This window comes from Octodon degus, unplaced genomic scaffold, assembly GCF_000260255.1.
Source record: "Octodon degus isolate 3935 unplaced genomic scaffold, OctDeg1.0 scaffold00353, whole genome shotgun sequence".
Lineage (NCBI taxonomy): Eukaryota > Metazoa > Chordata > Mammalia > Rodentia > Octodontidae > Octodon > Octodon degus.
This window is the reverse complement of record NW_004524929.1, coordinates 89400-100077: the sequence shown is the minus strand read 5'-3', so window position 1 is coordinate 100077 and position 10678 is coordinate 89400. Positions and strand designations below refer to the sequence as shown.

The 10678-nt window shown below is 38.5% G+C and overlaps 1 protein-coding gene across 1 annotated transcript; it reads right to left on the bottom strand.

Moving 5' to 3' along the window:
• Positions 1 to 8381: 8381 nt before the first annotated feature.
• Cysltr1 (cysteinyl leukotriene receptor 1) lies at positions 8382 to 10293 on the bottom strand. Its single transcript, XM_004648100.3, has one exon. The coding sequence runs from the start codon at positions 10257 to 10259 to the stop codon at positions 9237 to 9239; it is 1023 nt and encodes a 340-aa protein (XP_004648157.1). The 5' UTR covers positions 10260 to 10293; the 3' UTR covers positions 8382 to 9236.
• Positions 10294 to 10678: the final 385 nt, after the last annotated feature.

The window sequence follows — 10678 nt, the reverse complement described above, 5'->3', positions numbered from 1 at the left end:
GGTCTGGGGGTTCCTGGAAGTCGGCAGAAATTCCTACTCGGCGGGAGGGGTGGGGGGCGGCCCGAGGGGGCGGGAGAGGGTCCGGCCCACGCTCCGCCTGGGCTGGGACTGGTCCCGCCGGTGCAGGGTAGCAGGAAGCTCTCCACACACTCACTGGACCTGGGCTAGGACTGGGTCTGGGGGTTCCCGGAAGTCGGGAGAAATTCCTACTCGGCGGGAGGGGTGGGGGGCGGCCCGAGGGGGCGGGAGAGGGTTCGGCCCACACCGCGCCTGGGCTGGGACTGGTCCCGCCTGCGCAGGGTAGCAGGAAGCTCTCCACACACTCACCGGACCTGGGCTAGGACTGCTGCTTATTTATTATTGACATTATTAATTCATACATTTGAGCTGAGCTAGTGTCCTCTTTACTTGTTCTGGTTGGACATTGGGTTTTCTCCATCCATTTCTGCATTTCATTCTTTACTGCAGATGCTATTAATTCAGGGATTTCTTTTTTCATTTCCAGTCTGAGTTGCTCTATGCCTTTCTGCCCCTGTTTCTTTATTTCAGAAGCCGTTATTCATTGTTTTCAGCTGTGTGATTCCCAATTTGTTCTGTGTTAGTGTCCTCTGCATTTGTTATGGGTGGGCTTGGGTTCTGAGATTGCGTTTTGCTCCTTCTCATTGTCATTTTGTGTTACACTGTCTTCTGACCTTTGTTGTAGATCTTTGTTGTAGTTATAGCCTTAGCACCTACTGAAGTTCAGGTGTAGAGCTACAAAGTTTGGTTTTATCCAGTTGTGCCTGGCTTGGGTCTGGCTGCTGTGTTCATTTCCTTCTTGTTGCTTCCCTAGGGGCTGAACCTGTTGTGCCCCTCTGGCAAGATGTTCTGCTCCTGGACTAGCTGGGTGGTTCTGTCCCTTACACTCTCTGCAGGGATTGCAGCTGAAGGGTTTTGCCCTAGGCCTGTATGCCAGACCTGAGCTGAATCTGGAGGGGAAAAGGTGGAGTAGCGGGTAGAGGCTGCTCTCCCACACACTCACTAGGCCTGGACTAGGATTGGATCTGGGGTTTCCCCAAATGCGACAGAAATTCCTACTCTGTGGGCGGGGTGTGGGGGCATACTACAAAGTGATGTGGGGCATCCCAAGAGGGTGAAAGAGGGTATCACCCATGCTGCCCCTGACTTGGGACCAGTAAGTCCCGCCGGCACAGGGTAGAAGAAAGCTCTCCCACACACTCACTGGGCCTGGGCTAAGACTGGGTCTGGGGGTTCCCAGAACCTGGCATAAATTCCTACTCAGCAGGCGGGGTAGGGGAGGTGCTGCGGAGTGGTGAGGGGCGTCCCAAGGGGTATGCATTTTATTTCTTTGCTATATTGCTCATTCCAGGTTTCTATGATTTTTCTATTCTGTTTTTTAAAAATCAGTGTCTTCTTTAGAAATACTTAGTAATTCTTTCATTATAGTTATTTCTGAGCCAGCCAGATAGCTCCGTGGACTAAAGTGCCTGCTTAGGCAGTGCACAGGAACCTGGTTTGATCCCTGTGCATAGTGCTGGCCCTGTCCCCAGGGTGTGCTGAGATGACAAATGAGCCTGGGTGTTGTGGTGCACGCCTGTCATCCCAGTACTCGGGAGGCTGAAAACAGGAGGATCACTACAAGTCTGATCTGTGTTGTGAGACCCTGTAGACTCTGTACTAAAATACGTAAAAAATATATTTATCTTTTTTTTTGTGGAACCGGGGCTTGGTCTCAGGCCCGTGTGCTTGCCAGGCAAGCATTTATTCTAATGAGCCATTTCCCCAGCCCCTTTATCATTTCTTTTTTTTTTTTTAATTTGAGAGATTTTTTTTTGTGTTTTTTGGGAAAGTCTACAGGGTGTTCAGGGTCTCACTACTAGGTCGGACTCATGATCCACCTATTTACAGCCTCCCAAGAGCTGGGATTACAGGTGCACACCACCACACCCAATCTCAATCCCAGGTCAGCATGCGTTGGGGGTGGTGTCAGCATGGCAGGCCCAGGGATCAAACTCCCAGCCCCTCTGCCTGTTTGCAGGCACTTTTAATCTGCTGAGCTATTTGGCTAGCCCTAGGGAGATTATTTCTGATCTGACTTCTATTCCTTCTGCAGTTGTTTCTTTACTTCAGTTGCTGTTATTTCAGAGATCTGAGGTTTGTGACTTACAATTTCTTTTATGTTAGTGTCTCCTGGATTTGTTCTGGGTGGGCTGTGAGCCTGAGATTGTGTTTTTTTCCTTCTTTGTGTCATTTTCTATTTCAGAAAGAACTCTTTATTTTGGTTTCTGTGCTACTTTTTTTGTTAATGTTTGACTGTAGGTAGCTGTATTGCTGGAATCTGAACCTCACTGTTAATAGTCTGCTCTTTAGGTATGTTTTCTGTGTCAGATATTCTTGTTTGGTTGTGTCCCAAGATTTTGCCTTCTCTATTGAGAGTGTGATATTAATTTCTGCTTTGCCCAGTCCTCCATCCCAGAGTCTTCCTGGCAGACTTGTTTATCTTAGTTGCCTTCTGCTGCCTCTGTGCCATGAGGATCTTCCAGTAGTTCTGGGCCTCAGTCTGGACCCCATAGGGTCTAGCAGTGTGCCTCAGCTTAGTGGACCAAGCTGCAGGCCACAGCCCCTCCTCAAAGGACAATGCCACTAAATTCTGCCTGTTAGGTCCCACACTGAGCAGCTCAGCAGTGAATTATGCCTGTGTGGTCACACACCAAGCTGCTGTGCACCAAGTTCCACCAGCCTGGTCATACACCAAGCTGCCCTGCCAGTCATGCATTTCTTAAGGTGCTCTTTGCTGTGGGATGACCTGTTTTCTCAATCAATTTTGAAATATAGTTTTGCAGAATTTTTCAGTGTGGATGGGAATGTTGTTTTCTACTTTTTTAAAATTGATTTTATTTGTACATTTTAGGTATACATAATGATCACAATTATCACAGGAAATTTGTATCTGCACATAATATATCTTGATTCTTCTTTTTCCCCCCAATCCGTTTCCCTCTTTTCAACAGCTCTTCCCTTCCCTATACCTTGTGTTGAGAAGTTTGCTATAATTCTGATTGGCTTACACTTGTCAGTAATTTGTTGCTTTTCTTTAACAGATTTTAAGATTTTTTATTCATGTTGAAATTTTAGCAGTTTAACTATGATATGTCAGAGAGATCTTTTCTGATCGTGGTTCTTTGGCATTCTATGTGCCATAATCTGTATTGTGGAATTGTTTCCACATGGAAATCTTTCTGCTCTAAATTTTTTTATGACATTTGTACTGTTTTCTGCTTTTTACTGCTCCAATTAACCTTAGCCTAGATTTTTTTTTTGCATCATCTAGAAGCTGTTGGATCCATTTTCCATATTCTTCTGTTGTTTTTGAGGTATCTGATTTTATGATTTCATGCATCAACATTATATTCTAGTTCTGATATTCTCTCACTTTGGTCACTTCTGCTGCCTATACTTTCAAAATAATTTTTTAACTCCTAGATTTCTATTTGGTATCTTTCAAGGACTCACATTCTTTGCTAAACTAGTTGTTCCTTTTTTGGTATTATTTTGCTTAGTTCAATAAGCTTTTTATTAGTGACTTTTCTAAGGCCCTTGATCCTTTTTAAGGCCATTATCTGTTTGGTCATATCATCTTTGAGCTTGCAGTCACCTTATTTATGTCAAGTATTGTCTCTTCTTTTATCACTTCATATAATTCAGATGTTTAGCTTATGCTTTCCTACCCGTATATCTTCCATGATTTATCTTTGGAGAAGTTGGCAGAGATTTGAACCATGTTTTTGGCCTTGTTTTCTCATGTTTCTATTTCTGTGTATATGCAGAGTGTTAATGTTTGCTTTTAGTGCAAATACTTTGTTGCTAATTTGGAGAGCTATTTATTTAATGTCTTCTTTTCAGTGATGTGCTCTGTAAGTGGCTAACTAGAGACCTTTGTTTCTTTCCCCAGATATGATCACTTCCATTAATGTCAGAAAACAGTGGTGCAGTGTAATTGACCTGGTACTTTCTCTGTGAATGAGCTCCAGTATTGTCTATGACACAAAGACAAACAAGATATTGGTGTATAGTAAAAGCTAAAGCTAAATAATAGCAACTACTATGGTATCCTGGCAATAGGAACAAAGTCAGCAAGCATAAAAATGTCAATGAAAAGTAAATATTGACTCATCATAAGCATTAATAAAAGCTAAATCTTGGAAGCAGCCTATGTGCCCATCACCAAATTAATGAATAAAGAAAATATGGAATTTGCACACAATGCAGTACTACTTTGCAACAAAGAAACTTGAATTATTTATAGAAAAATGAATGCACCTTGAGGCTTTACTGTTAAGTGAAATAAATGAGACACACAAGCTGAATATCACATTTTCTCTTAAGTAAGAAAACCAAAATATAGATGCAAAGCAAAAAAAAAAAAAAAGATAATAGGAAGATCGACCATTTGAAAATGAGAAGGAGACCAAGAGATTAAGGGAAAAGTGAGGGAGAGAGAAGAAACAAAAAAAGAATCAAGATGTCATATTATGTACCAACTCTTTACAAAGAATATGATTATTATATAGTGCAAATGTAGTAGTTAAAAAAAGTTTGCCCCTGCTGCTGCCAGCCTACATGTGTGGGAGGCAGGAGCAGAGAGGACCTGTGTGCCTCACACCCTCCCCCATCCCTGATGCTGGCTACAGGCCTCATTCATCCTATGTGGGAATCAGCAGGACAGAGACTTTGTGCGCCCTACATCTTCTGCTGTCATTGACAGCTCAAGTCTCATGTGATTTGTGTGGAAGCCCATAGGAGAATGGCCAAACTATTAAATCCTAGCCACCTCTGCTCCTAAGTTTTCCTAAGCATAGGGCAGCATATGTGATAATCAAAAGACTGACCTAGGGGCCGGGGAGATGGCTCAGTGGAATAAGTGCTTCTCTGGCAAGTGCAAGGGCATGAGTTCAATCCCTGGTTCTGGGAAAAAAAAAAAAAAAAGACTGACCTGAGTGACATCAAGACAAACATTGGGGAGAATTTCACTCTAGGACTGAAGTGTTATAATTCTAAAGAAACTGGATGAGACATATCCTTGAGAGACAGAATTGAACAGGGAGAAAAGAGGGATCTCCCAGGATCTCCTGGAAAGCTCAAGATGGGGCATGGAGAATCACTGGGCGTATATTCTCTGCTGGAGGGCAGGTTTGGTGGATATAATCTCCAGAGGGAGCAGATCTGAAGGAGATGACATTTAGTCCAGTTGTATTGTACTACTGCCTACAACCAGCAGAAATTAGTAGTCTGAATTTCTCTAGGTCAAAAATGCCAATGAACTTATTGTCTTCACTAAAATCATAGATATATTTTCTCTGGTTAAGGTAAGTTCATGAGTAGTCCTAGAGTTTATCAGCACCTAGTTATTTGACATCATTGTCAATAATATTACTACTATAGCATGTTAACATAGTTGTTGCTGTCAGTTGGTTTTCTCTGCATGCCAACATCTGGATTGCCTGAGGGTTGAAAACAACACTGCAGCTTTCTCCCAAAGAACTGGGCACTGGACCAAAGATGTAGCAAACTTTAGCACAAACAAGCAAACAAACAAACAAACAGAAACATGAAAAGACAAGGTGATAAAATGCCTCCAAAAACTTCAGTTCCCCCCAAAGCAATTCCAGAGGCAATGGGGAGAAGGAATCATAAGCCACACAGCAAAAAAAGTCTGAAAGGGTATCAGTGGAGGTAAGACAGTTCAGTAAGGTCACTGGTGAATTTATAAGAGATATAACTAATCAGGTAATGACTTTAATGGAACAAATGATCTGCGACTCTACATAAGACACTAATAAAAATCTATTGGACTAAAAGATCCAAAAATGAGGCCACTTGTGGCAGCACACGCCTGTAATCCTAGCACGTGGGGGACTGAGGCAGGAGGATTGTTGCATGTTTGAGACCAGCCTGGGCTACAAAGTGAGCTCAAGGCCAGCCTGAACTGCATAGGGAGACCCTGTCTCAAAAAGGAAAATTAAAAAAGAAAAGAATGCCTAATATAGAAAATAATGAGTCCATAAAAATTTCTAAACAGAAATCTAGGAGATTGAAAATACAAATGAGAGTATGGGTAGCAGAAGTGCCCAATGTGAATACAAAATTATCAGATCTGTAAGACAGGGCTGTGTTTATTGACTAATGAGAGATACCCTACAAAACAGCAAGAGATCATGAAAAGTAAATCCAGAAGCTGTCGGATGACTCAAAGTAGATTAAAATAACACTAATTGGAATTAATCAGAAATCAGAAGACAGCACAAAAGGGCACAAAAATCCTGTTTAGAGAAATAATAGCAGAAAATTTCCCACATATGGAAAAAGACTTTAACATAAAGGCAAGGGAGGAAAATAACATCTAGGGTGGCCACGATCAGAAAACACCATTCTACTCCAAATAATAATTAAAAATACCAAAAATTCAACACAAGAATAGAATCTTAATGGTTGTTAAAGAAAACTAGTGAATCACATATAAAGGAAACCCAATTAGAATTAGACTTCTCAACAAAATCTTTGGAAGCAAGTTTAAAATTTAAAGGCAAAAAAAAGTTTAAAGGCAACATAGGCTGTTTTATGCTGTCTCAAAATTGATAGAGAAATAAGATATCTCCAGGATAAAGGAAACTTGAAGATATTTTTGAGCACCAAACCAGTATTCCAAAACTCCTCAAGGTTAGCTCAGAAGGAGATAATATATTAAACAAAGCCAGAATATCCAGCAGAATGAATATAGAAGGTCAAGATAGTAATTAAGCAGAAGGGGGAAAAAAAAGAAAACAGCAACAAGAAAATAATATAATGACAAGAATAAGTCAATATGTATCATTTATAACTACCAATCTAAGTGGACTGGAATTTGCCAATTTTGAGACACAGATGAGTGAGTGGAAGAAGAAACAAAATATAACAGTATGCTGTATTTAAAAACCCATTTAAGGGGTTGGGGAGATGGCTCAGTAGAATAAACGCTTCCTGGGCAAGCACAAGGGTCTGAGTTCAATACCCAGTTCTGAAAAAAAAACCCCAGCAACAACCATTTAATACACAAAAAACTCATAAACTGAAAAAAATCAAAGGATGAGAATCAACATCGCAGACAATGAGAACACAAAAATAAGCTGGAGCAGTTGGCCTATTTTGAGACAAAGTGGACTTCAAGCCAAAGCAGATCAAAAAAGTAATGAAAAAGACATTACATATTGGTTGAAGAGACTATTCAACAAGAAGTGGGAATAATTATACAGTAAACATATATGCACCAAACATGCTTCATAAAACAATTATTAATAGTCTTAAAAGATTAGATATATATCAATATAATTATAGATCAGTACTTCATTGTATATAAACATCATAGTTTCTTTATTAATGTGTTGACAACCATATAGGTTTTTCCCTAAGATTTAACTATAATAAATTGTGCTATTATAAATATAGGTATGAATATAGAACTGTGTTATGATGCTTTAATTCTATTGGGAATATACCCAGAAGGGGAATACCTGGGCTAAATGGAACCTCTAGATTTAGTTTTCAAAATGCCCTATAAAAGGCAGGACAAGTGTCATTTCCATTTTACAAAGGAAGAAGTCGAAGACTAGAGTTTCTGTCATTTGCTTAATGTTAAGGTCAGTAGATAAGAGAGAGCAAGTTAGCATCCAGGTCTTCTTGTTTACAATGTAGTGCTCTTCTACAATACTGTGCTACTTGCTGAATAGCCAAATGCTTAGTAAATGAGCAATGAAGGCTGAGTTGTATGGAAAATATATGAGATCTTTTTCTCAAGCAAGGAAAAAAAAACAATAAAGAGTAAAAGTGTGGGTGATGCTATGTCTCACATGTTAAATATCAGTGGATACAAGTTATTACTATGTCTTATAATCACTTTATGTCTTGTGATTTTTTTCCAAGGGACTGCAATATTTGAAGTGAAGTAGGAAACAGATTCAGACAGAGGTCCTTTGGACTTTTCCTATTGTTTTTACTATTTTCACATATTTGTTCTGAGGTAATGTGCTTTCTAAAACCATGTTAAAAAACAAATTAAGCATGTTAAGGAAAACAGTACATTTCAGCAAAGCTTGCCCAGGAATATATTTTGGCTGTAACCAAGTTGTCACCACTTAAAAAACAAAGCTTCTACTGTAAGATAAAATTGTTTTAAAGTATCTTTGGTATTCCTGTAGACATGCCAATAACAAGCAAAAAGTATGAAACAATAATAAAGCTTATAATTAACTTTTACTCACAAATGCATATGAAAGAACAAAATCTCTTACATATAGTTATACACATGTACATAAATATATGCACTTGAAAGAATTTGTAACATGGACTTTCACAATTTTATTTAGAGATCCTTTGTAGTTAATTTTGACCTTATTAATAGGCATGTAGAAAATTAGACCCAATTTTTTCAAATAAATTTTTAATTACTTTTGTTCATATATGCGAGTGCCAATTATCTGACTTCTTGAGGATTATATGTCATATAAGGAGATAAATCCTTACAGAAATCTCACTAGGAATTTCAAGATGCCATCATTCTCTTAGTAGACCTGGGGCAGGGGAAAAGGAACGTCGGAGATGAATTGAACTTTGATCAGGGTTATCTTCCTTAGTTTCCAGAGTATGCATTATATGGAGTCTTTAAGGACATTTTTCTGAATACTAGTCTGATCTAGCTTCTGTACACTCTTTTCTGAAAGAAAGAGCCCTACTTTTCCTACCTTGCAATAGTACAAAGCACAAGGTTGCAGTAAATTGTATGTAGCTCCTAGATTGCCTCCAGATCTCCTCTGAAGGCATGCAAAATGCATCTATAACAAAAGAATGTGTTAGAATGACTGAGAATTACTTGATAATTGTATTCTTAAAAATCTAGTTCTTATCTTTTAAAACTTATTTGAGGAAGAAAAGCTTGATCATAGATTCATTTTTATAGTGAAAAAGCACAAATATTCAACTTTTGGTGAATGGTCAACAGTTTATAATTAGCCCATAGTTGTAGACTGAATTTTTAATGCTTAATATATCTAATAATGAAATGCAAGAGTAACATATATTCATAGGCATACATACTTAAGTAAGTATTTGTAAATTATTAGTGAAAAGTTTCATTTTATTACAAATGATTTGAGAAAATAATTGGGGAACTATTCGCATTGGGTTGTGCTGGAGATAGGCTTAAGCTATTCTTTACATACTTCTTTTCCTTTTTCCGGTAAGGCAGTCTTTTTCTTAGATATGTAAGTCATGCTGGACAAAGAATACTTTCTAAATGTCGACAGTCTTCTTCTAAAGTTCCCTCCTGAAAAGAAGTATAGGAGAGGGTCAAAGCAACAATTTGATGCAGCCAGAGACAAGGTTACGACCACTGACTTCTGCATTCTCAAGATAGAATCACAGGGTTTAGTTTCATTGTGTAAAAAGTGAAGGTGGATGGTGCGTTGAATATGATATGGCATGAAGCTAATTAAAAATGCAGCTGTCACAACTATGATCATACCTATGGCCCTTTTACGACTTGACAGATTTTTCTTCATTGAACTTTTTAGTAAAGTAAAAATGATCATTGTATAACAAACAATTATGGTGATGAAAGGGATAATGAAGCCAATGAATAGTGCCACATAGTGCAAGACCAAAACATAATTTTTAGTTTGATTGTCCTTTGGAGGCTCAAAGCACTTGGTATTATTTTTCTCATCTTGATACGTTTTGGTCATTAAAACTGGAGAACTGGTTAAAATCACAAACATCCAAATGCCAACACACACAAACCTGGCTTTTTTCTGTGTAACCAAATTGATGTTTTGAACTGGGAAAACAATTGCAACACACCGGAAAAAACTCATGGCTGTCATGAAGAAGATGCTGCAGTAGAGATTAACATACAAGGCATAGGTGCTGAGACGGCACAGGAAGTCACCGAAGAACCAAATGCCTTTATGAGCATAATAGACCACACGGAGAGGCAATGTGCAGACACACAGTAGATCAGCAATAGCCAAATTAATCATATATACTTGGAAGGCTGATTTCTCATGATATGTTTTTACAAGAACATAGAGCACAAAACTATTGCCCAAGAAACCCACAACAGAAATCATAGAATATAAGGTAGAATACACTTGATTGCGGAAGTCATCGATACTGTCATGGCACGTGCTATTATTGGCAGAAGATATTGTCACATTTCCAGCTTCACCCATGTTTCTCTAAGAATGTCTGCTTGGTGCCTGAAATATATAAAACATCTTGTAAATTTTTAGGACATCTTAAATTATGAAGTATTGTTTCATTGCATAGTATCACTATATCTATGTTATTAGTGAGTTTATAATAGATAATAGTTACATTTTTCTTGGGAAATTGGCACATATATGTAACTTATTAACAGTGGTTGTTATAGTATCTATTTTTATCTTCACTTCTGTTGCTTAGATTAACTGATATACAAGATTGGGAAAATAATTGAATATTGGTGCCTGCTTTCAAGAAATCTTAATTTTTTCCTTGTCTTTTTTGTTTCAGTTTATTTTAAATATAGTATAATAATTGATAAGACATTAGGAACAGTACATATTTAGAAGACCAAGATGAGAGGCATTCAAACATGGGTTTTGTATTA

Excerpts from the sequence above, each read along its gene's own strand:
- Cysltr1 (XM_004648100.3), bottom strand. The coding sequence starts at position 10,259 with ATGGGTGAAGCTGGAAATGTGACAATATCTTCTGCCAATAATAGCACG.